Genomic DNA, 26496 nt, shown 5'->3' on the forward strand with positions numbered 1-26496 from the left:
TAGCACTAACTGAAGTTTATTTAGTGCTTTATCCGTAAAGCTGTCCCAACAGCAGAGCTTTCTTTTCAGCACCATGGAGTGAATCCACCTCTAAACATGGCTAACAGTGGAGCCTTTTCTGGCAGCGAAACAGTTAATTCAGCCTCATTTACTGCCTTTTAAAAAACATAGCTGATATGGCTGACTTGCTTAAACAAATGTGGTTTCTAATGACAATTGAGATGCACAAACCATGGCATAAGGGAACGACGAGCAGATAAGAGTCAATCTGTAATTTCGATTAAGATATTAATGAGCGAGCAATGATGACGTAGTCGATATAACTATTTGTTCAGCACTTTTGAAATGTACAATGACAGAATTCAGAACATTGGCCGTTCTTACAGTATTCTCCCTGTACACCAAGTCAGAACCGTAGGATAAATAAAGGGGGCATATAAGCAGACAATGAAAGCTCTTACAATATTCGATGATTACAGTTCTCTATATATTTTTATGTACATATTCGTATCCATTCCTTTACACTTGTGTGTATAAGGTAGTTGTTGTGAAATTGTTAGGTTATATTACTTTTTAGATATTACTGCATGGTCGGAACTAGAAGCACAAGCATTTCGCTACGCTCGCATTAACATCTGCTAACCATGTGTATGTGACAAATACATTTGATTTGATTCTAAAACAAGTTATAGGCTACATGTGCACCACCATGTCAGAACAGTAGGCTAAGTTATGAGGGGGAAAGGGACCAAATTATTAGTAGACCATGTGCCTCACCCTAACAGCTTACTACACAACATACACTTAGTATTACTTTCTTAGCTACAGCATACATATCTCCATAGCATATTACATAATTTATGCAGCAGCATACAAGACATTTTTGGACTCACCTTGTGCTGTGCTCACTTGAACAGGAAAGTGGTGCGGCGGTCCTTCTTGTGGGCAAATTTTGTCAAACTTTGCAATCAAAGTCTAGTATTCTCTGGATTGATGGTGCTTTCAAGACAACTGGGAACTCTGGGGGAAAAAACAAGGTTGAATCATGACGTCAGTGATCTTCAGGTCGCAGCTCTAGAAAGAGGCCAGAGTTCCCGACTTAGAATTCCAAGTGAGATGACCTTTCAAAATGTATTTTTCCAGTCGGAGCTAAATTTTTTCCAGAGTTCCCAGTTGTCTTGAACTCACTGAAGTCTTGAGTTTTCCCAGTACCCAGTTTTGGATGCGGCAGAAATCATGCTGGATTGACAGCATGGCCAATGTATTCAATCTTCTCTGGCCTATGATGTGTTGCAAGTGAATGTTAATCCTTTTAATCTTGGAAAAGAGAGCCTTAAACCCAGACTTGGATCACACACACCCTCTCCACTGAATAGCAGGCTAGGGATTGCTCTGCAAAATGTACAGTTAGCCACCGATTCCTTCCAAACCACTCATTATTGTTTTGATATAAGCTTATCATTATCTGGGAACTCCTCTCTGAATTTGAAATAATCAAGTGTCCCTCATTCCAATATGTCCTTTTTTTAAACAACATGGACTTGGTTCATACAAATTCTGGTTTTGCCCAAATGGCAGATAAACACTATCGCCCTCTAGTGTTTGAAATCAAATACTCATATTATCCACAATTACTTTGCATGACTATCACAATACTTTACCATTTGCACTTTTTCTCTGCTCTGATTAAAATGACAAAAAAAGGAGAATGAAGGAAAATGCCTTTATTCCCTATTTGGCAATTCTATTGCACAAAAGAACACACATCTGAAACATGATTATCATTGTGAAGATCAGGGCTGGGGTGATTTCAAATTGAAGGCAGTCAATTCGTGAAGTGATTTTCATTTATAAAAAAAGAAAAAAGAGGGAGTGATAAAACATGTAAAATATGTCCTCTTGGCTGTACTGTAAAATAGCCATGTATATATATAAAGTTTAAATATGTTGACAGTTCTATTAAAATACAAACAAAACTGTTTGAAACATTTCCTTTTGAAAATACTAACTGACATCAAGTACAAGGACATTATTCCAATGATCCAAACACACATATCAAACTGGCCAGTTCATAATGTAACATGACCTCCAGGTGCCTCTATGTGGGCTTATTTGTGAGTGTCTAACTTGTGCAAGAGCTGCACACATCCATAAACATTGGGTTTTTACAAAAAGGTTCAACTCAGTAGTTCTATGGTGCTATAAAGTCTTACAAATGCTATAAAAACATGGATATGTGTTAAAACGGCTCACTCGTTTACAAAATGCCACATGGAAAATATTTGCATAGACTGACCGGACTAAAAACAGGCATTCACCACATGAATGTGGCTGACAAAAAAAGTGACAGCATAGCAGTGACCCAAGTAAAGTCCCTAGTAAAAAAATATATATATTTAGTGTAATGGTCCAGTTTGGTTAGTAACATAATTTGTGGACTCCACAAATTGAGGCTGTTCTGAGGGCAAAGGGTGTTCTTAATGTTTTGTACACTCCGTGTAAGCGCTGGTAAGGAAACCTTGTGTTGTGACCCTGGAAGAAGAGTGTAAAGATGGCTGTTTGTTCTGGTGGATGCAGATGATGGCCTGCACCCTGCTCCCTGTGGGTGTCTATGTAAACTGCAAGCTCCTCTGCAAAGAAACACAAATGACACTAGAGTTCAAATTCAAATACAGTATGTGTGCATCCTGATTCTCCATCCTTCTCCGTGTAATGGATTCAAATCGGATTGGTGAAAATATTGGCCGGAGGCGGGAGTTTCCACCATTGGTAAATCCATGACAGGAAGTGTGCAAGTACACACATGGGGAGAAGGGTTGAGAATCAGGACACAGCCTGTGACTAACTGTTCCCAATCCTTGAGGTAAAGAGAGAAAGGCACCTGAAAAACTATAGTTGCTTTAACTTCTCTAGGATAAGGGGCAGCATTTTCACATTTGGATGAAAAGCGTACCCAGAGTAAACGGCCTCCTACTCAGTCCCAGATGCTAATATATGCATATTATTATTAGTATTGGATAGAAAACACTCTGAAGTCTCTAAAACTGTTTGAATCATGTCTGTGACTATAACGTAACTTATTTGGCAGGCAAAACCCCGAGGACAAACCATTCAGATTTTTTTTTTTTAGGTCACTCTTTTCAATGGGGTTTCATTGGGAATCCAGATTTCTAAGGGACCTTCCTGCAGTTCTTATCGCTTCCACTGTATGTCAACAGTCTTTAGAAATTGGTTGAGGTTTTTCCTTTGAGAAATGAAGAAGTAGCCATGTTCAGTATGAGGCTCCAGTGAAGTGTACTGTTTGTTAGAGGCGCATGACATTGACATTGTTTTCCTCCGGTATTGAACACAGATCATTCCGTCTTCAATTTTATCAATTATTTACGTTAAAAATACCTAAAGTTGTATTACAAAAGTAGTTTGAAATGTTTGGACAAAGCTTACAGGTAACCTTTGACATATTTTGTAGTCACGTTGTGCAAGTTGGAACCGGTGTTTTTCTGGATCAAACGCGCCAAATAAATGAACATTTTGGATATATATCGACGGAATTAATCGAACAAAAGGACAATTTGTGATGGTTATGGGACATATTGGAGTGCCAACAGAAGAAGCTCGTCAAAGGTAAGGCATGAATTATATCTTTATTTCTGCGTCGCGCCGGGAGGGTTGAAATATGATGGTCTGTGATTGTTAGCTGGGGTGCTATCCTCAGATAATAGCATTGTTTGCTTTTGCCGTAAAGCATTTTTTTAAATCTGACACGTTGGCTGGATTCACAACAAGTGTAGCTTTAATTTGGTATTTTGAATGTGTGATTTTATGAAAGTTTAATTTTTATAGTAATTTATTTGAATTTGGCGCTCTGCATTTTCACTGGATGTTGGCCAGGTGGGACGCTACCGTCCCACATATCCCAGAGGTTAACACATCACATTATTTTCCCATTTCTGTGGTTTTCCCTTATCCTTCCCCCCCCTCCCACGTCTTCCCCCCCCACCTTCTCCTTTTCCTCCTGTCGTTCTTCATCCACGCATGTTGTACAGGTCTTCATCCTCGGGTGCAAATTTGGGTTTCCCTGGAAATACCCAAAATATTTGTTTATTTCTTTATAGTCGACGTCAATATCTGATATTAAAAGAAGATGAAGCCAACCGCTTAGATTAAAATATCTTCACCATCAGTTACTATTACAATCACAGATGGCTCCTCTGTTGGAGCTGGAGGAGCAGCCTCCTCAACAGGAGCAGATGCCGTCTCTTCAGCTGTAGGAGGTGGGGCAGCAACCTCCTCTACAGGTGCAGGGACAGCCTCTTCAGCTGCAGAAGCAGCTTCCTCCTCAACAGGGGCAGGTGGAGGAATCTCTTCACCAGGAGGTGCAGGGGCAGGCTCCTCGACAGGGGCCGTCTCAACAGAAGGCACAGGGGCCGTCTCAACAGAAGGCACAGGGGCCGTCTCAACAGAAGGCACAGGGGCCGTCTCAACAGAAGGCACAGGGGCCGTCTCAACAGAAGGCACAGGGGCCGTCTCAACAGAAGGCACAGGGGCCGTCTCAACAGAAGGCACAGGGGCCGTCTCAACAGAAGGCACAGGGGCCGTCTCAACAGAAGGCACAGGGGCCGTCTCAACAGAAGGCACAGGGGCCGTCTCAACAGAAGGCACAGGGGCCGTCTCAACAGAAGGCACAGGGGCCGTCTCAACAGAAGGCACAGGGGCCGTCTCAACAGAAGGCACAGGGGCCGTCTCAACAGAAGGCACAGGGGCCGTCTCAACAGACTCTTCTATGGGGACTGGGGCACAGCCAGGTTCAGAGGGAGGAGCCTCGTCAACAGCAGGCATGACTGGTTCCGATGATCCAGCTTCAGGGAGGGGCTTTGCCTGAGGTATTTCTGTCTCAGGGATTGGAGCTGGTGGGGCTTGTGGGGCTTGCTGCTTCTAAACAGGAAAACATTGGTCAAGTTGTGTTTAATCCATAAAAATATGCTTTTCAAACTAAACTTTTCAACTCCTGAGAGAGCTTTAAACGGCTTGTTAGATTTATTAATCATTGACCTAGCTACACTGAACAAAATGACTGTATAAATGCAACATGTAAAGTGTTGTTCCTATGTTTCATGAGCTGAAATAAAAGAGCCCAGAAATGTTCCATTTGCACAAAAATCTTATTTCTTTCTAATTTTGGGCACCAATTTTCCACAGGTTCCACAGTGAAATCAATTTGAGACCATAGAGTAGATGAAAAATAGCATCTATAATGTCAATAGTCTGTTGTACCTCAAGACTGACAGTTGGGGGAGTTACTTCTTTGGGCTTTGATTTAAAGGTTGATGCCACATATGAGGTGGTGTACTGGTTGGCTGCATACATCTTCTGCCCAGTCATCTGCAGAAGAAAAGCCACACAATGTTACAGATGTAGGATCTTAATTTGATCACTCTTTTGTTGCCGAGAATGTGCAGGAAATGGAAACTTGTACTGTATTTTAGTTTTACAAAATTTCCACTTTGAAATAGACTTTAGTTGCCCTAACGAAAAAGGTATCAACCCCTATAAAAATGTCCACTAATTATAAGCAACATAATAATTCACATATCCTGTGCTGCAGGATTATTTTCCTGCTGTAGCAAACTGGCTCAAATTAAAGATCTTACATCTGAATGTCCCTATGGCATATCACAAGAAATCCAGTTTCAGCTTTTAATTTTAGCTCATATGCACATGGATGTCAAAACAAATTGACACAAGAAAACTAGATATTGTGCCATAATACGAAATGTGTTTTAACAGTCCAAAGTATTGGATCTCATGACATTTATATAATAGTGTGTAAAAAGGCCTTAGTGACAGTCGAAAGGAAGCCGTGGAATTGTTTTATTTTTTCCTGTACATTAATATGTACCTTTACAACAGCCACTGTCTGAGTGGGGTAGCACACGGCCATCCCAACAGTGGCCATACCCAGAGGAACCCCCAACATCATCAGATGTGGCCCTGCAGGAGGGGAAAAAAGTCAGCTACTCTACATAGTGGAACATGATACCAAAGAGACATTTGGCAACCTGCTTATTCAACCATTCTACTGCGAAGTGTACATTTTGGATTATCTACTATCTATTATCTATAGTTAGTCTACACCCCCTTGAACTTTGTGCACATTTTGTAGCATTACAATGTGGGATTAAAATAGATTTCATTGTCATTTTTTGTCATGATCTACACAAAATACTCTGTCAAAGTGGAAGAAAAATTTGACAAGTTTTTAAAGATTAATGAAAAATAAAACAATAATATACCTTGATTAGATAAGTATTCACACCCCACTGAGTCAATACATGTTATAAACACCTTTGGTAGCGATTACAGCTGTGAGACTTCTTGGGTAAGTTTCATAAGAGCTTTGCACACCTGTATTGTGCATATTTGCCCATTATTCTTTTCATAATTCTTCAAGCTCTGTCAAGGTGTTGGGGATCATGACAGCAATTTTCAAGTCTTGCCATAGATTATCAAGCAGATTTATGTCAAAACTGTAAATTGGCCACTCAGGAACATTCACTGTCTTCTTGGTATGCAACTCCAGTGTAGATGTTGCTTTGTGTTTTAGGTTATTGCCCTGTTGAAAGGTGAATTCCTCTCCCAGTCTCTGGTGTAAAGCAGACTGAAGCAGGTTTTCCTCTAGGATTTTGCCTGTGCTTAACTCCATCCTGCTTCTTTTTATTCTATTTTTTTTTTTGCCAAAGTCAAGCATACCCATACCATGATGCAGCAACCACCATGCTTGAAAATAAGGAGGCAGTTAATCAGTGTTTTGTTGGATTTGCCCCAAACATACAGCTTTGTACCTAGGCCAAAAAAGTTGATTCCTTTGCCATATTTTTCTGCAGTCTTACTTTAGTGACTTGTTGCAGACATACGCACATTTTGAAATAATTGTATTCTGTATATTGTTCTTCTTTTCACTGTCATTATTGTGGAGTCACTACAATGTTGTTGATCCATCCTCAGTTCTCCAATCACAGCCATTGAACTCTGTAGCGTTTTTTTTTTAAATCACTAATGGCCTCATAGTGACATCTCTAAGCAGTTTCCTCCCTGTCCTGCAGCTTAGTTCATAAGTTCTACTGCATCTTTAATGTGTCTGGGTAGTTTAATGCATCATCCACAGCATAAGTATTAACTTGACTAAGCTTAAAAGAGATATTCAATGTCTGATTTGTTATTGCTACCCATCACTGCCATTCTTTGAGGTCTTCGAAAACCTCCCTGGTCTTTGTTCACTGAACAAACATAAACGCAACATGTAAAGTGTTGGTCCTGTTTCATGAGCTGAAATAATCCCATACATTTTCCATATGCACAAAAAGCTTTTTCTCTCAAATTTTGTGCACAAATTTGTTTACATCCCCTATTTAAATCCTACTTTGTAATGCAACAAAATATGCAAAACGTTCAAGGGGGTGTAGACTTTGTATATGCACTATATAATAAACTGCTGGTCAATAATCTGGGGAGTATTCAGTGATGTAATGCAGCAACTCATTATTACCTTTCCTTGCCAGGATCAGACCAGCTAACCCAGAGACTGTGATCACACTGACCCTCGGGAAGAAACCAGGAGGAGGATCTCTCAGGAACTCATATGTATCTAGGTAAAATAGACATGAAAAAAAAAGTTGTTAGAGATTGAGATACTAGAACAGACCTACTGATGTGTCAACAGAACTCCCCCACTCCTCACCGTGTCCAGCAGTATAGACTGTTACAGCTCCAACCTTGACAGAGGTATAAGCATTCTGGAAAAACAACGGTCAGAAATTAGTACAAAATAAAACTTGTTTGCAAAACAAACCAACAGAGCTGAGATATTACAAGATCACAAAAGCTGCAATTTTTAGAAAGTACCTCACCGTCTATTGATCTCATGGCATCTCATGGCATTCTCAGTAAAAGTAGACAATTACTATAACTGAACTAAAGAGCCACTCCAAAACTTCCAGCATGTCATTCTTAAAAACCCATATTGATGAATATTGAAATTAGCCAATACAACCAACAGTCAGCAGTGATAAGAGGCCATCAGAGCCATATATGGTATATATATATAGTATATACTATATACTTACATATATAGTGTAAGTATACCTTAACGGCTCTAACATATGGCAGCAGCCCCACTCGGACCACACCCAGCCCACTCTGCAGATCTCCAGGCTGCTCATCCATGTAGTGTGTTGCTGGAGGGTCTGGAGCATAGATGGACAACTAAGAACAGAACAATAGATCATCATCAATTGATCGTCAAATGCATACAGCAAGAAGCATGGTGGTAATAGTCAAGTACATCCCGTTTCTTGAGTAAATTGAACATCATCTTGGTCATTTGATTACCTCTCTAGGGGAGAGCCGCACGGTTTCTGTTTTGTCCTCACTCATGGCATAAACTTGAAACGAGGCCATTCCCATTGCTGCAGAGATCGCCGCCAGCTTCACTACCTGCAGACACACAAAAAACAGACTTTTGTCAAGATAGGCCTAAAGTAGTCCATAGTTTTCCTGTCTTATATTCACATCTCATCAGTTATTGAAGAGGCACAGTTTAATCTAATACAATACAGGCCTACACCCGTCTTGTGCCATCTAGTGCAAATACTATGGACCTATAATTGGACAATATTCTACTGTAACTGATGATGAAAATGATAGGCCTAATTAGAATTATTCTAATGGAAATTATAATACTGTTATGCATAGTATTACAATTATCAGAACAGTACTTTACTTCATGAAACCACGGTTGCAACATTTTTAAACTAAGAATGCAATATCCAATGGGATACTGATCAAAGAGATAAGACATTGAACTTGAGCAGGGAGGGCTCTTCTAGATTAAAATAATTAAATTGATACAATAAAGATACATTTAGGACAGATTAAGAAGAGGTGATCTCTTTCACATTGAAATAGTAGGCTATCTATGCTAATTCTGAAATATACAGGGAAACACTTGGCTACATCCATTCTATATCTACTTTAAAATCCACATTCGTAGCTAACGTTAACTAGATAGAATTTAGAGTCAGACCACAGCAATTTGCGTTTGTAGCTACAACATGTTCTAAAAGGTGCGTGTAGAAAATAATGCTGTATTCACGCAATTCTGGTCGATGTGTTGGCACATAAATACACACATGTAAACGGATACATTATTCGACCTTTTTAAAACAACCTTAGAGTCCCAGTTCAAACTCAAGGAAAACATTGCTTAGGAAAGACTTGCACTGTAAAAATACTTACTGGAGCCATTATGGTACCGCCCCTCAGTGTCCTACCGGTGGCGACAAGGGACCAACTTTAGCATAGGAAAACGCGTTAAATCCTGTTAAACTGTAACCACTTTCGTGTCCTCAAAGGCACTGCGCTATCGTTACATCAAAGATTTGTGTAACTAAACCCAAATAGACCACAGCCCGTCTTTTCCAAGGGAACAAATTAGTCATAGTGGGCAGAACAAGCAGAGAGATGGACAGAGCCAAGCACGAGTTAGCAAGTTCCTATTGGCTCGTTCGAGCTATATCTACATATTTCCGTTAGTGAACGCCTACTCTGTTGAGTAAAGCGTGTGCAATAACTCAATTCGCCTTTGCACTCCTTCTAAACAACGCAATATTTTACAACTTTGACAGAAGGTAAAGTCTATAAAACTTAGTCCACTCTGGTCATAACAGATTTTAGTATTAGGAACAGAAAACTGTATTGAGATCAAATGTTTCATCAATGATAAAATGTGCGGAATGTTGACCAAAATCCATCTCCTTTCATCTTCTCCCACTGCCAGCCACTAGGCTCAAGGAAAACAATGTTTAGTTGTGAGTGGAAACGCCAAGCGGATGCTTCACATTTATATATCCGGTGAAGTATCTGACTCCTTGTTATTCCATCATTGATTGGACTGAATTTTGGGTGCCGGTGTTATGCCGAAAATTTCCCCCCTGACAGAACCCCCCCCCCCCTTTTTATAATTTCCTTAATTTTGTGGCTAGGGTCAAATACTTTCTGTGGCACACACATCAGAGTCAAATACTTTCTATAGAACAAACTTTACGTCAGGATAGGCAACCGAAATTATTAATGAATGTATGTGTATTATATTAAACATAGAGGGAGTAAAATGTTGGCAAGCAGTAAACATTTCAGAACAACTATGGCTGAATTATTATCCTTACACTTTCAAAAATACTAGTCGAATAAGACATAGGAGAGATGACGAATTTTGGCAAAGAGATGTATTTATAGACTAATAAAAATCAGGAGCGGATTTAGGTACGGGCGACATGGGCAGCCGCCCAGGACTTTCTGCGACTAAGATTGCCGGGGGCGGCACCGTGCCATACAAGCTAGAACCGCCACATACACGTGAAACAAATAGCCAAAACGAAAACTGCAGACAAAAATGCTTTCTGCTACTAAAATCAGTGAAATGTAGGCTAAACTGACAACGGAGTGAAGAGCAGAAATCTCAACTAGCAAGCAAGTCGCAGCAATGAAGAATGCGAAGGGGGGGAATTCTGGAAGTGGGGGGGGGGATTCTGGCAGGGGGGAGATTTTCGGCACAACACCGGTACTATTTACATTTGGATGCAAGAGCTCCACAATACTTTTGAGCTAATATTGGATAAGTAGAACAAGAGCTCAAGCAGTTGAACCTTTGTGGTGGCGGTATCAGCTCCAGTGAGCTTCTGCCCAAGTTAAGCACTGTTTACTGGGTCAGTGAATAATGACCTCCACTATAACAATGACATACACATAGCAATGTTAATCAGTTTTCTTTATTTAGAGTATTGTTCTTCATTCCTGATCCTATCCTGGAAAAAGCCTGCCCATTATGTGGGTCCCTATGAGCAGGGTTGAAGATCTGCTTTAGTTCAGAGTACCGTTTTTGTTATCAAAATAAATAGACATGAATGCATTTATTTGTGCAGTAATTCAGTTTATTGGTTTTACAACTTCAGTTTTACAACCTCGTACTGTATATATTTCTGAGAAACAAAAAGGCTACTTTTGAATCATAGGAAGAATAAATGTATTTCTCTTTCTTGATAACACTTTTTTAATCAGTTAATGTACAGATAAACAGATAATAATATACTTCCAAAAAAGAGCAATATGTTCCTTTTTTTAATGTCGCAGTGCAACTTACATCTTAGCTACACACCTGCGCAGTTGTACTATGAGGTGCACACCTCCAAAATAACACAGTGGAACCCTGGACAGATTGGGCAGATTTCATGTACAATGTTTTAAAACATTGTGAGAACAATTACATTCTGGTTAAATGAAATACATTCTACAATACATGTACTGCTATTCATAAAATTTAAAGTTGCGGGCAACAACTTGAGCGTAACTGCTGACACGTTTTATAAATGTTAGTAGCCTAAATGTCTAATATGACATGTAGCCAAACAATGCAGGGCCTGTGTAATCATACTGTATAATTTGAAGTAGATTATACTGTATAACAAATGTACTGACCCCTAAAGGCATTTTAAGTATCAGGACACAATACTGGATGATAACTGGAGGTGAATTGAAGAAATGTCAATATCCTGCCAGGAATAAGGGAACATATATTAAGCAGCACAAAGAAAAACATTATAATTGAAATTTGATAGAAATTACATATTCCATCACAGGTAAAAGTCCAGAAAATAGGCCTAAAAAGAAACAACCAAGTATGTCAAACTTTAAAAATGAAAAATGTGTTATGAGTTGTTGATCATGTATTTTGCACAGAAGGAATGCAAACACATTGAAGTACTACAGTACTACTTCTTAACCTGTAGAAATAAACAACTTAAGCAAATACAATTCATCGACACAATTTCTGGGATCCTTTTGAAAATAAGCCGGTACATTCACATAAAATCAACAGAGACACAGAAAGGGAACAGAATACATGAGCAAAACTCAGGACCTGAATCAACCCTGAAGATCAGGAGGTAACTTCTGTGACAGGTGGAGTGAAGCAAAAACAGTCATTCAGGAGACGCAATGCTTTTTGTCTTTTATATACTTTTTATAAGAAAAATATAAGTAAAAAGATTCTGTCGTCACAGAATCTAAAGATTGCATTCACAAGTATATAGTTCACAGTTTTAAATAGAGGGTGCTGCTATGCAAACAATATAATATTTTTCTTTAACACATTTCTCAACCCCAATGGCCACATGTACATGTTTACTACCATGCAGATGTTTGATTTCAAAAATAAATCTCACCAACAAATGCTATAATGATTGGCAAAATCAAAATAGCTACAAAGAGACATATCAATAAATGTAAAAAGTGTCATTCCGGTGAGCTGTGTTTGGCTAAACTACTTTGTTTAAATGTCAAACAAAATGTACATAATTATACATACATGTTAAACATGCAACATCCGTAAATACAACAAAAATGTGTAATAAAACCCTACTGAGCTTCATACACTAAAAGCCCAAATACCTCCATCTCTTTCTCTCACTCTCTCTTCCTCACACACCCTGTCCTCTCCACACTTATACAAACATACAGTGCGCACACTTTTACACAGATTGGGTCTTTCTTTCTGGGGGCTCAGGGTCACACAGTAACATGTTGGCCCAGTAGGGGGGTGCATTGTTGTAATCAGAATGATGCCTATAGCCCGTCGCTACATAGCTCTCTCTTCAAGCAGCATTAAAGGGGAAATAAAAAAATGAAATAAAATCAAAGCTTGCTTCCTCTTAAGCAAGGAAATAAATAACAAAAATGACAATCGAAGAAAAAAATGCACTGCATCAGCCAAAAACAGTTCTCGTCTTCTTTTTGTTGTTAAGTTCTCTTTCAATCTATCATCTGTTGCATTTTCTGTTTTGAAGATACTAATGAAGAAGGATAGTTTCTCCACACATGCAGAATGGCACCCCGTGGGAGCCTTATTTTATCCAATATACAGTATATACACAGACCGTAACTCTCTTGTGTTTGACCTCAGTGCAGTATGTACACATATTACAGTGATTGGTTTGTCAGTTCATTTGCTGTGAATGGTGACGGTAGACCCTGGCTGCATCGACGATTGGGGGGGAAAGAGATGATTGCATGATTCCACAGTGTCTTCCTGTTACTCTGTATCTGAGCACTCAAACGTGAGTTTCGATGAAGGAGTGGGTGTGCATCATCAGAGGTGGAGACAGGGGTGAGAGGTCGGACCCCTCAGGGTGAGACTCTGTCGGGGCAGAGCTGAACTCACAGATGTCCACAAAAAGCTCATGGTGTTGCTGCTTCCACTCCTGGAAGTTCTGGGAGTTTAGACCGGGGTCGTCCAGCACTTGGCTGATAATGGCCAGATCCCCCTCTTTGGCCTGTGGGAACACATCAGTTAGTGTTTGGCTTACATACCACCTAAATGACCCCACTCATATGCCACCTGCTGGACCTGTAACATCCTATACCATTCATATTTGCCCTTTGCAGTGTTTTCCCTAAGCGCTGGTCGTCGGCTAACCAGCCGATAACAGACTGATTATTGTCCGGCTACTTTTTCCACTTCATAAATTAACTAGGCTTCTTTTCATTTAAAAGTTTAAATTCGCTAGTCAGAAAAGTCAGTATAGCCTTCTCCCCCTAGAATAAACAATATGCATCTTCTAGTGACCTATTGGTAGGAAAGGTGCCTGTCAGTCATAAAGCGAGCGATGACAGGGAAACACTGCTGGTTTGTCAGTCTGCTGTCTGTCCCAACTCTCAGTACATGCTTCTTCATCGTCTCCTGTGAGTGAATTTAGACGCCCCATGTAATGTAACGATGACTTGAAATCTACTTAATTATTGTTTTGTGGCACATTCAACTATTTTATTTAGTGTATTTTATATAGCCAGCCACGGAGTCGGGGCACAGGCTATTTCCTGTGATTTGATTGACGATCGAACAGCAAGTGTTGACTAGTTTATAAAAAGTGTCGAACTGACTGAATAAAGTCAATCTCCTATATACTTTGCTATTCATAAATCATACAATGTAGTTACATGTCCATGGTATCTCATCGGAACAAGTAAACCAAATATCTTGTTTGTATTTTCCTAGGACTTGAAGCCCATGTCGAAACTTGCCACAATAAACTAAATTGAAAGAGTAGACTCGACTAGTTTCTCTGACTGTATTACTAAGCTACCGCCTTCCCTCTGTCCAACCCCCAGTGAATGATTGACAGGTCTGAAACCCCACCAACTCTGAAACATCCTGGCCCCTCCCCTGACAATCCCACCCACAGTGAATGATTGACAGGCCAAACTGTTAAAGGGATAGTTCCCCCGAATTACAGAATTACACATTGGTTTCCTTACCCTTAGTGTCCACAGCCACAGAGCCAATAAAATACATAATTTGAAGAACAAACATCATTGTGGCAATTCATATCTTGCAGCAAAACTGTAAATATGACTTTAATCTCAAGAGAAGACAGGTTAAAGGTTAAAAAAATAATCTTATTTTACCTAGGCCTAGATGATATCCAATACAACTAACAACACACTGAATTCATATATTTTCAGTCATTTTAATTGCAAAGTCATGTCTTTCTACTCAGTACCACAACTCATTTAACCAATCTGGGATGTAAAGTTGTACAAGCATTTCGCCACCACACTCAATAACATCTGCTAAATATGTGTATGTGACCAATACAATTTGATTTGAAGTATTCAATAATTTAGCTGTGTATTTTGGATGGAATCAAGGCATTAGAATGTACCAGAGGCCACCAAAATAGAGCTTGTTCTGCAAAAACAAAATCCCCAGGAGGGAAAGCACCCCCAGAACCCCAAAGTCCGGAACTCCCTGGCTGGCTACTTTTCATATACTTGGGGAAAACACTGCCTATGACTGCCCCACAGCCTGCACTGTGGCTGAGGCCCTTCCTCTCCGTACCTTGAGCGTGCTGCGCAGGGCACGAATGCGGTGCAGCTTGTCATTGATGACAGGGTCATTGCAGCGCTTGACGAAGGAGCGTCTGAACTCCTGTTTGGTGGAGGGCCTCTGCTCCCCCAGGGCAGACAGGCTGGCCTGCTCTATGGAGCGGTACAGCTCATGAAAGCCATCCACTCCCTCATGATCATGGCCTCGCTCTTTAGACCGAGAATCTGAGCGGGGAAATTAGGACAGGATTTCAAAGCTCTGTACTAAACCTTATTCAACCATTTTAACTTGGATAAAAGCTTTACAAAGTACCTTGCCTAACCTTGTCATCAAATGAATATATAATCAAGGCATAACCAGGTATATGTGTATTTTTTAAACAGTAACTTGAAATCTGAGGAGTCCTAAAGAGAAGCCTGGCGAGAGCAGGAAGTACCTTGTTTTTTTTTGGAGTTGTGCTTTCTGAATGGCACCTCATCATCCTCACTCCTCTCCTCTGAGGGTCCTGCTGGGCGCAGGCTGCCCTTGGTGCCCTGCACGTCCCTGTTTCGGGGCAGGCTCTGGCTGCGCTGCTTATGGGTACAGTGGTGGAGGCGCTGTTCGCGCTCCTCTATGTCCACCAATGGGAAGGGCCCATCTCTGTCAGGTTGCCGGCGCCTCTGGGCGGGCAGCGTGGCCTGACGCCGGCGCTCGGGGGACATGAGCAGCTGACCCATTCCCATGTGGCCGCTGCCGTAGCCTCCGTCGCCCCTGTCACCCTCCCCCGGCACCGTCTGCAGGAAGTGGAGGCCCGAGCTGGTGAGAGGCGTCTCAATCAGGTCCTGCCAGGAGCGCCGTTGGGTGTCACGGAGGGTGGGGCGGCAGCTGGAGGAGTGGGTGCTCCCGGGGACGTCCGGACGGGAATCCTCAGCAGAGGAGTGGGAGTACGTGGACTCACTGGAGAAGTGGCGCTCAGGGAACGGACTGGAGGAGTTCACCTGGAAGGGCACCAGTGGACAGAGGTATTTAATGATAGGGTCATTATGTATTGTATGAGTGTAAGCATAAGTGTGCGTATCAGTGGAGGCTCCTCAGAGGAGGAAGAGGAGGACAATCCTCCTCAGTGAATTTCATTTAAATCATTAAAAAGTGATCCTTTTTAGATAAAACTGTACTAAATACATATGTCACCATATGTCACCAAATTGATTAAAACACACAGTTTTGCAATGAAGGTCTACAGTAGCCTCAACAGCACTCTGTAGGGTAGCACCATGGTGTAGCCGGAGGACAGCTAGCTTCCGTCCTCCTCAGGGTACATTGACTTCAAATGGTTCTCACCCCCTTCCAGTAATCATGACAACTTCCAGAGGACAACCTCCAACCTATCAGAGCTCTTGCAGCATGAACTAACATGGTGTCCACCCAATCAAAGGATCAGACAATTAATATATTACTGAAAGCATAAGCTACAGCTAGGAGAGACTCAAGGAGAGAGAAAGACAATATTAATTTCATAAAAATAAAAATAACACTTTCAGTTTCACAAATGCAGCTAGCTAGTTTGGCCTACTCAAACAGAGTGATGCTATGTTAGCTAGCTGGCTATGACTATCCAACACAACACTGGAACTCTTCCAAGTCAAGGTAAGCTTTTGGTTTCACTAATTTATTGCCACCAGGACCTGCCGGTGTAACTGCTAAACTGCTTACTGACTATACACCGTAAGGTTACTGCATGATTGTAGTTGGTTTACTAACGCATTAGTTCTATAAGCTATGTTGTCTACGACGTTACTTTATCTAATATGGTGACAATGATATGGTGACAACACTGTGCCATGTTTAACGGTGAGAATCGCAGAATGGTGAACTTACTAAATGACTGAAGAGTTTGACTGTGTGATGTTAGGTGGCTTCTTGTGTAAATATTTTCCATCTGGATATTAATGATTTGTATGTAGCGTGTAGGCTGTGTGTAGCGGTTATGATACGGTTTGGCTTGGAAAGGTTTTTTCACCTGGTCACATACAGCTGATTTGTTGTGCATTGAAGTCCACATACGAAGGGAAAAGGTGAGAGAGGGAAAGCGCATAGATGCGAGAAAGAATACAACGTGGCCGCTATGAAAGTTAACTGTGTTTACGTGTGATCAGGGATGCATTCATTTCGCTGATTCTGTCGAAAAACATTTCTTAAACAGAAGCAAACGGAACAAAAATGGGAATAAACATACCTGAATTTGTCCAATAGAAACTCTCGTTTGCAACTGTTGGACTAATCATTACACCCTAGATGCAGGCAAGAGTGTGCAAGGCGGTTTTGAATGTGTCACTGTCTGTCCATGTGTCAGTGTCTTTTCTCTCTACCTGTAGCAAACTCATGATGGGTATAGGGAAAATTAGAGTATCATGTAGTACTGTAGCTTAAACCTATCAATGTTACATTGAACTGAGTGAATGGAATATGAATGACAGTCATCCAATATGTTATAATAGAAATAAGGCCATGCTTGTGAAAAAAATAATTGCCCTCCCTCATCTTAAATATCACCGACCGCCACTGGTGTGTGTGTGTGTGTGTGTTCCAGAATGTGGACCAGATGCCTGCACTCACAGACGGGGTGCGGTGGTAGGTATCACAGCGTGATGACATGCCCTCTTGTTTCAGGGTCATAGAACCATCAATCTCATCCTGGTCACTCTCACTCCAGTAATCTGAAACACACATCAAAGTTGAACATCAATAAGATAAACAGCTTGGGTGACCTCATCAATGCCAATACTGTCAGTATTGCACTACAGTACAATAGGTATTGATCTAACACACTTATGTAACATTTTACGTCAATGTCCTAAAATCATTCAATTTCCACATCACAACAGGATGTTGTCTGATGTCACTAAACATCTAGTCAGATTGTCCTACCTTCATCAGGGCGAGAAACTTTATCGTCGGGTGTGTAGCCAATCGCCGCCAGCCCCAGCCGGTTCATCCATCTAAAATGGGTAAGAAGACAGGGTGCAAATACACAACATGAGATGGTTAATCGACTAACTGATACCATACTGGGAGTGGCAGGAAGTTTGAAATGTGTTATGTTGCCAGACTCGCCGCCTGAACGAATCAGTTGGAGGGGCCTTTGATTTCCATAGCCGGCCCATTTTTTCATGCAACCTTTTTCATGCGACCTATGTGTGCACGCACTTGCATACATTTTTTAAATGGGTGTAATAGTAAAGACCATAGGCAGCTCGTGAATTTCAAGTTTGGGGAAGCTTACAATTCATCCTACAATTTCTACCGATCTGCGTGCCAGTTATGATTATTTTTAATTGCACATTTCATGGAACAGTTTCATTTAAAAAATGGTTAATCATAAAAATCCGAAGTAGGCCTTAAATGATAAAAATCTAAAACTATGGCGAGAGCACTAGCCTCTGTCATAGACACACTGATACACTGTGAACCATTAGTGACTAAAGAAATGAGAGCATAGAACTCAGAGATAGCCTACAGGCCAATGCAGCAGTAGGCTGCATTTAGTAAAAAATACAGTTGAAGTCAGAAGTTTACATACACCTTAGCCAAATACATTTAAACTCAGTTTTTCACAATTCCTGACATTTAATCCTAGTAAAAAGTCCCTGTCTTAGGTCAGTTAGGATCACCACTTTATTTTAAGAATGTGAAATGTCAGAATAATAGTAGAGAAAATTATTTATTTCAGCTTTTATTTCTTTCATCACATTCCCAGTGGGTCAGAAGTTTACAAACACTCAATTAGTATTTGGTACCATTGCCTTTAAATTGTTTAACTTAGGTCAAAAGTTGTGGGTAGCCTTCCACAAGCTTCCCACAATAAGTTGGGTGAATTTTGGCCCATTCCTCCTGACAGAGCTGGTGTAACTGAGTCAGGTTTGTAGGCCTCCTTGCTCGCACATGCTTTTTCAGTTCTGCCCACACATTTTCTACGGGATTGAGGTCAGGGCTTTGTGATGGCCACTCCAATACCTTGACTTTGTTGTCCTTAAGCCATTTTGCCACAACTTTGGAAGTATGCTTGGGGTCATTGTCCATTTGGAAGACCCATTTGCGACCAAGCTTTAACTTCCTGACTGATGTCTTGAGATGTTGCTTCAATATATCCACATAATTTTCCCTCATGATTGATGCCATCTATTTTGTGAAGTGCACCAGTCCCTCCTGCAGCAAAGCACCCCCACAACATGATGCTGCCACCCCCGTGCTTCACGGTTGGGATGGTGTTCTTCAGCTTGCAAGCCTCCCCCTTTTTCCTCCAAACATAACGATGGTCATTATGGACAAATAGTTATATTTTTGTTTCATCAGACCAGAGGACATTTCTCCAAAAGCACGATATTTGTCCTCATGTGCAGTTGCAAACCGTAGTCTGGCTTTTTTATGGCGGTTTTGCAGCAGTGGCTTCTTCCTTCCTGAGCGGCTTTTCAGGTTATGTCAGGACTCGTTTTACTGTGGATATAGATACTTTTGTACCTGTTTCCTCCAGCATCTTCACAAGGTCCTGTGCTGTTGTTCTGGGATTGATTTGCACTTTTCGCACCAAAGTACGTTCATCTCTAGGAGACAGAACGCGTCTCCATCCTGAGCGGTATGACGGCTGCGTGGTCCCATGGTGTTTATACTTGTGTACTATTGTTTGTACAGATGAATGTGGTACCTTCAGGCGTTTGGAAATTGCTCCCAAGGATGAACCAGACTTGTGGAGGTCTACAATTTTTTTCTGATGTCTTGGCAGATTTCTTTTGATTTTCCCATGATGTCAAGCAAAGAGGCACTGAGTTTGAAGGTAGGCCTTGAAATATATCCACACGTACACCTCCAATTGACTCAAATGTTGTCAATTAGCCTATGAGAAGCTTCTAAAGCCATGACATCCTTTTCTGGAATTTTCCAAGCTGTTTAAAGGCACAGTCAACTTAGTGTATGTAACTTCTAACCCACTGGAATTGTGATATAGTGAATTATAAGTGAAATAATCTGTCTGTAAACAATTGTTGGAAAAATTACTTGTGTCATGCACAAAGTAGATGTCCTAACCGGCTTGCCAAAACTACAGTTTGTTAACAAGAAATTTGTGGAGTGGTTGAAAAACGAGTTTTAATGACTCCAACCTAAGTGTATGTAAACTTAACCTGTTCACTGTGATTATTATTATTTGACCATGCTGGTCATTTATGAACATTTGAACATCTTCTCCATGTTCTGTTATAATCTCCACCCGGCACAGCCAGAAGAGGACTGGCCACTCCTCATAGCCTGGTTCCTCTCTAGGTTTCTTCCTAGGTTTTGGCCTTTCTAGGGAGTTTTTCCTAGCCACCGTGCTTCTACACCTGCATTGCTTGCTGTTTGGGGTTTTAGGCTGGGTTTCTGTACAGCACTTTGATATATCAGCTGATGTAAGAAGGGCTATATAAATAAATGTGATTTGATTTGATTTAAACTTCCGACTTCAACTGTATATATATGTTTTTCCTTTCTGTTTTGCATGTTACTTTGGCATTAATATGTGTCACATACCAATGTAATTATATATTTTTTATGAGTTAATAAAGCTGCATACAAACATGTTCTCTGTTTTGCTTTATTGAGTAAGACAGCTCCAAAATGCAGTTTTTTTCAGCCTAGCTCAGCGCTTTCTGTGGTGGTGGGGCAGCCAGCGGAAAATACGGAGCCTTGGGGTTGGTAATGTTCTCTAGTTGCGCCGTGATTGGCTCAGTGTTCTGTCACTGATGGGGACACTACGTCACCACAAAATCTACAGTTAGAGCTTGGAAATTTAAGCCCCTTGGGTGCTGCCGTAGACTTACATTAGAAGTGCCCATCCAAGAAGTCTAAAGGTCATTGATAAAATGACGTCAAATCACGTTATATCTACCGTAGCTTTGATTGGACTGATCATGTCAACATCATACTTTCAAAATCTTAGCTAGCAAGCTAGCAGTCCTCATCATGCATCAAGTCGGCAATCTACTGGCAAATCCCTTTCAATCCTTGTCATATGAAGAGAAATTATAGATAAAAACGTATCGGACCATATGACCTCCACCCTACCTGACACCCTAGACCCACTCCAATTTGCTTACCGACCCAATAGGTCCACAGACGACGCAATCGCAACCACACTGCACACTGCCCTAACCCATCTGGACAAGAGGAATACCTATGTGAAAATGCTGTTCATCGACTACAGCTCAGCATTTAACACCATAGTACCCTCCAAACTCGTCATCAAGCTCGAGACCCTGGGTCTCGACCCCGCCCTGTGCAACTGGGTCCTGGACTTCCTGACGGGCCGCCCCCAGGTGGTGAGAGTAGGTAACAACATCTCCACCCCGCTGATCCTCAACACTGGGGCCCCACAAGGTTGCGTTCTGAGCCCTCTCCTGTACTCCCTGTTCACCCACGACTGCGTGGCCATGCACGCCTCCAACTCAATCATCAAGTTTGCGGACGACACTACAGTGGTAGGCTTGATTACCAACAACGACGAGACGGCCTACAGGGAGGAGGTGAGGGCCCTCGGAGTGTGGTGTCAGGAAAATAACCTCACACTCAACGTCAACAAAACAAAGGAGATGATTGTGGACTTCAGGAAACAGCAGAGGGAGCACCCCCTATCCACATCGACGGGACAGTAGTGGAGAAGGTGGAAAGTTTTAAGTTCCTCGGTGTACACATCACGGACAAACTGAATTGGTCCACCCACACAGACAGCGTTGTGAAGAAGGCGCAGCAGCGCCTCTTCAACCTCAGGAGGCTGAAGAAATTTGGCTTGTCACCAAAAGCACTCACAAACTTCTACAGATGCACAATCGAGAGCATCCTGTCGGGCTGTATCACCGCCTGGTACGGCAACTGCTCCGCCCACAACCGTAAGGCTCTCCAGAGGGTAGTGAGGTCTGCACAACGCATCACCGGGGGCAAACTACCTGCCCTCCAGGACACCTACACCACCCGATGTCACAGGAAGGCCATAAAGATCATCAAGGACAACAACCACCCGAGCCACTGCCTGTTCACCCCGCTATCATCCAGAAGGCGAGGTCAGTACAGGTGCATCAAAGCAGGGACCGAGAGACTGAAAAACAGCTTCTATCTCAAGGCCATCAGACTGTTAAACAGCCACCACTAACATTTAGTGGCCGCTGCCAACATACTGACTCAACTCCAGCCACTTTAATAATGGGAATTGATGGAAATTATGTAAAAATGTATCACTAGCCACTTTAAACAATGCCACTTAATATAATGTTTACATACCCTACATTACTCATCTCATATGTATATGTATATACTGTACTCTATATCATCTACTGCATCTTGCCATCTTTATGTAATACATGTATCACTAGCTACTTTAAACTATGCCACTTTATGTTTATATACCCTACATTACTCATCTCATATGTATATAGTGTACTCTATACCATCTACTGCATCTTGCCTATGCCGTTCTGTACCATCACTCATTCATATATCTTTATGTACATATTCTTTATCCCTTTACACTTGTGTGTATAAGGTAGTAGTTGTGGAATTGTTAGGTTAGATTACTTGTTGGTTATTACTGCATTGTCGGAACTAGAAGCACAAGCATTTCGCTACACTCGCATTAACATCTGCTAACCATGTGTATGTGACAAATAAAATTTGATTTGATTTGCTCATCAGCCATTGGACATAAACATTATCAACAACAACAAGTTGGAAATTGCAAATTCAACAATGAGTGCTAAGGCGCCACTGCAGTCCCAGGTTCGATCCCAGGCTGTGTCACAGTCGGCTGTGACCGGGAGACCCATGAGGCGGTGCACAATTGACCCAGCGTCGTTTGGGTTAAGGGAGGGTTTGGCAGGCCAGGATGCCCTCATCGTGCTCAAGCAACTGCTTGTAGCGGGACGGTCACCTGCAAGCTGACTTTGGTTGTCAGTTCGACAATGTTTCCTCCGACACATTGGTGCGGCTGGCTTCCGGGTTAAGCGAGCAGTGTGTCAAGAAGCAGTGCGGCCTTGCTCTCGACCTTCACCGAGTCCGTAGGGGAGTTGCATCAATGAGACAAGATCGTAACTACCAATTGGATATCACAAAAAAGCGGGTAACGCCATGGGCCAGAAAGGTTTGAATACACTGGCCATGCTGTCAATCCAGCATGACTTCTGCCATGTTCAAAACAACTGGAAACTCGGAACTGAGAAATCTCAGACTTCATTGAGTTCAAGACAAATGGGAACTCAGATAAAACTAGCTGCGACTCTGAAAATACGGAAAATCATTTTGAACGGTCATCCAACTCGGCATTCCAAGCCGGGATTTCGGGCCTCTTTCTAGAGCCCACAAGAAGGACCGCCGCGCCACCTTCCTGTTGAAGTGAGCACAGCACAACAAAGTGAGTCCAAATGTCTTGTATGCTGCTTCATAAATGATGTAATATGCCAGGGAGATATGTATACTGTCGCCAAGAAAGTAATACCAAGTGTATGTTGTGTAGTAAGCTGTTATGTGCCTCACCCTAATAATTTGGTCCCTTTCCCCCTCATAACTTAGCCTACTGTTCTGACTTGATGGTGCACATGTAGCCTATAACTTGTTTTAGAGAACTGTAATCATTGAATAGTGTAAGAGCTTTCATTGTCTGCTTATATACCCCCTTTATTTATCCTACGGTTCTGTCTTGTTGTACAGGGAGAATACTGTAAGAACGGCCCATTTTCTGAATTCTGTCGCTGTACATTTCAAAAGTGCTGAACAAATAGTTATATTGACTACGTCCGTCCTAGCTCATTCATTAATGTCTTAATCGAAATTATGGATTGCCTCTTATCCGCTCATTGTTCCACTGTGCCATAGTTTGTACATCTCACTTGTCAGTAGAAATCCAATTTGTTTAACAAGTCAGCCATATCAGCTATGTTTTTTAAAAAGCCTGTAAATGAGGCTGAATTAACTGTTTCGCTGCCAGACAAGGGTCCGCTGATAGCCAGGTGTAGCTGTGGTAAGGATTCCTACCATGGTGAATATGTAGGCCATAACAGGTTGTGGGCACGGTTTGTCACCGTTATAGTGCAATGAATGTATTGTTTAGTGTTGTGTAGTGGCTTTGCTGGCATGCATCAAAAATAAATAATTGTTTGCCACACCAAGATTTACATGCTAAAATCACCACTGAATAGGCCAATAACTTCCAACAACAACTAAGTCAAATACATATGCCTAAAGCTAACAAATAAGAACAGTAGAAAATATCCAAATGAAAATTCTGGTTCTTTCAATCACATTCATCTCTCTTCTCTGCATGTCTGCCTCCCTTTCTATCTGTCTTGACTTGAGCTATTGCCAGTGAAGTTCAACATTGCATCAAATCATCAGAGGGTCCAGTCCAAAGCTGTCGTTAACAAACTTGCAACAATCAACTTGCCTATTCCAGGCCCTCAAAGTTTCCTGCTCCAGTGAGCCCGGGACAGAAAGCAGTTTTTTATGACGTTTCCACTGGATATATATATTTAGCTCTTTTCACAGAGTCTTGGGGATTTTTGAGGCCGGGAGTGTTAGAAAGATTTTTCAAATACTGAGGAACTATCATGCACAATGGATGTTAAAAAAAAAACTGACTTTGTTGACTTGTGTACGTGGTCAGTTAAGACAATAAGAAATCAGACATCGGCAAATGGGCCCTTCCTACATATGCATGCATTCTGAAATGAGACACACCATATCTTCACCACACCTCCTCCCCTTCTTGATGCAACATTTTAAATTATACTAAAGACACATTATCTTCACACATATTTCAGATGCTTTATACTGACAGCCGCAACTCAATCAACTAGACCTATTGCCACGCGCACTAATCAAATTGCGGGCTTCCCAAACAATCCACAGCCATTTTTTTAAGAAGCTAATGATCCTTTGTGGATAAGTCATGCTCCCCGGTGAAGTATTTTGAATGATTTTATGTAGACAGGAGTAATTATATAATTTTGGCTAAACATCCATTTATTTTAGGGCAATCCAGCATCCTAACAGTGCACTGTTTATGGAACCAGATAGCTGCCAAAAGGTTGAATGTACGTATCATTAGGATCATAAGAAAAGCCATGCGTGAAACGTAAGTGTGAAATTTCATCTGTGAACATACAAACACTATGTTGCGTTTACAGACAAACTTTTTAGGCTTGAACAAATCTTGTGTTGCAATTCTGATGTACAATAATAACTTTCCGAGTTTTGGCAGTTTCATCTCACCAACAAAAAAAATGTATACCAAACGGCCTGTGAGGATTGCTACACGAACAAGCATAACACAGTATAAAAAACACGGAAGTCAGGGAAACTGGAAAGAGGTATCCTGCACGTTTAAGTTAAAAGTCTCCATTCTCTATTACTCAGTTGAGTTTACTTCACATGTAGGTAGCTAATGTAATGGATTTGTTTGCCAAGTCTAGATAGCACTAGCTATATTATGCCTACAACAGTGAAGTTTCAGTCCACTAGGTGCATCTCTACATAATGGGCATATCTCTGGTGACATGGACATCCCCATGCATGCACCTTATCAAAATATGACTAATTCAATATTGCACCATCCCAGTCTCTGTGCTCTGTCTGCAATCATAACCAGTAGTATCAACCAGGAATAATGAAACATAGAATAATGATAGATGTTTGGTGAATCTATAAATTATGTATGACCACTGGAGACTTTGCCACTCAAAATATATTTTTATAGAATATTTTGACATTTATCACTCAAAATCTTGCCAAAGCATATTATGTAGGAGGGGTTAAAAATATTTTTAAATAATTTGACATGATTTATATTAATCGGGTCATGAACATATGGACTTTGAAATTAACAAGGGAGACGTTAAATGTAGGCTAAGTCTGGCATAAGCTTATTCCCACACTTTACAATAACTCTGTTGCAGTGGTCTTAGGTAGTCTCCATATAGTCTATTCCCTCCATAGCTACACTGCTGCCCAGTTGAAGAGCTTGTGATCTCTATGCAGCACTACAGCACCATGCGCCTTCGGAAAAGAACCCCTCAGCCTCAGAAGATTCCCTTCTGGAGCCATGCAGCCAGAGAGTCATTATACTCTAATGTAGGCCTATTTGCCTACTAGCCAAATAAAATGCAGAGCATGCATGATGCGTGCAACTCGTCATTCCAACATATTTGAACATTTAATTCATCCTTCATTCAGTTCAGTCAGTTAGTATGTCATCCATTCTGTCATTTGTCTGAGTTACAATAGGAACTAAATCAAAGAGAATAGAACAGTCTTATCCACTTGTTTATTGAAATCCATGTGTGTATTCAAAATTATCTAAATTCTCCAAAGTTCTTTAGCCTATCACTTTAATAATTCAATGTTTCATTTAGGCCTATCCAAATACAAAAATAGGCCTTCAACTTATAGGCATTGCAATTTAGGCTATCATTTGGGGTGCTGGTGTCTTGCGGAATAATTTTAGAACTCTGTGTTTTATAACTTTTTATTATAGGCTTCCACTTAAAAAGAGACCCTAGCTCACA

The 26496-nt window shown here is 41.2% G+C and overlaps 2 protein-coding genes across 4 annotated transcripts in view; both read right to left on the reverse strand.

The window, feature by feature from the left end:
- Positions 1-1709: 1709 nt before the first annotated feature.
- On the reverse strand, positions 1710-9664 carry LOC120045095 (skin secretory protein xP2-like). Of its 3 annotated transcripts, none has more exons than XM_038989966.1 (10): positions 9295-9664; positions 8389-8493; positions 8143-8262; positions 7739-7793; positions 7547-7645; positions 5900-5991; positions 5275-5382; positions 4179-4935; positions 4001-4078; positions 1710-2630 (listed from the first exon to the last, which is right to left on the reverse strand). In XM_038989966.1, the coding sequence occupies exons 1-9, from the start codon at positions 9301-9303 to the stop codon at positions 4026-4028; spliced, it is 1398 nt and encodes a 465-aa protein (XP_038845894.1). In that variant the 5' UTR covers positions 9304-9664; the 3' UTR covers positions 1710-2630; positions 4001-4025. The 3 variants fall into 3 exon arrangements, with proteins under 3 accessions (XP_038845894.1, XP_038845895.1, XP_038845896.1); XM_038989967.1 differs by lacking the exon at positions 9295-9664 and adding an exon at positions 9213-9273; XM_038989968.1 differs by lacking the exons at positions 8389-8493; positions 9295-9664 and having other exon boundaries at positions 8124-8251.
- Positions 9665-13082: 3418 nt separating this feature from the next.
- Positions 13083-26496, reverse strand: part of LOC120043693 (connector enhancer of kinase suppressor of ras 2-like) — a 74914-nt gene continuing 61500 nt past the window's right edge. The window contains exons 20-24 of the mRNA XM_038988243.1: positions 17846-17916; positions 17534-17634; positions 15375-15915; positions 14951-15162; positions 13083-13385 (exon numbers count right to left, since the gene is read on the reverse strand). Coding sequence (XP_038844171.1) covers positions 13164-13385; positions 14951-15162; positions 15375-15915; positions 17534-17634; positions 17846-17916 — 1147 coding nt within the window. The 3' untranslated portion in view covers positions 13083-13163. The remainder of the gene's footprint in view (positions 13386-14950; positions 15163-15374; positions 15916-17533; positions 17635-17845; positions 17917-26496) is intronic.

The sequence above is a fragment of the Salvelinus namaycush genome, chromosome 3 (genome assembly GCF_016432855.1).
Source record: "Salvelinus namaycush isolate Seneca chromosome 3, SaNama_1.0, whole genome shotgun sequence".
NCBI lineage: Eukaryota > Metazoa > Chordata > Actinopteri > Salmoniformes > Salmonidae > Salvelinus > Salvelinus namaycush.

What these genes read in the sequence shown, in the direction of transcription:
- LOC120045095 (XM_038989966.1), bottom strand. An exon ending in TGCGGCTCTCCCCTAGAGAG is followed by an intron (nt 8,263 to 8,388) that starts GTAATCAAATGA and finishes TTCTGTTCTTAG; the next exon opens with TTGTCCATCTATGCTCCAGA. An exon ending in TCTGATCCTGGCAAGGAAAG is followed by an intron (nt 5,992 to 7,546) that starts GTAATAATGAGT and finishes CCCCTCCTGCAG; the next exon opens with GGCCACATCTGATGATGTTG.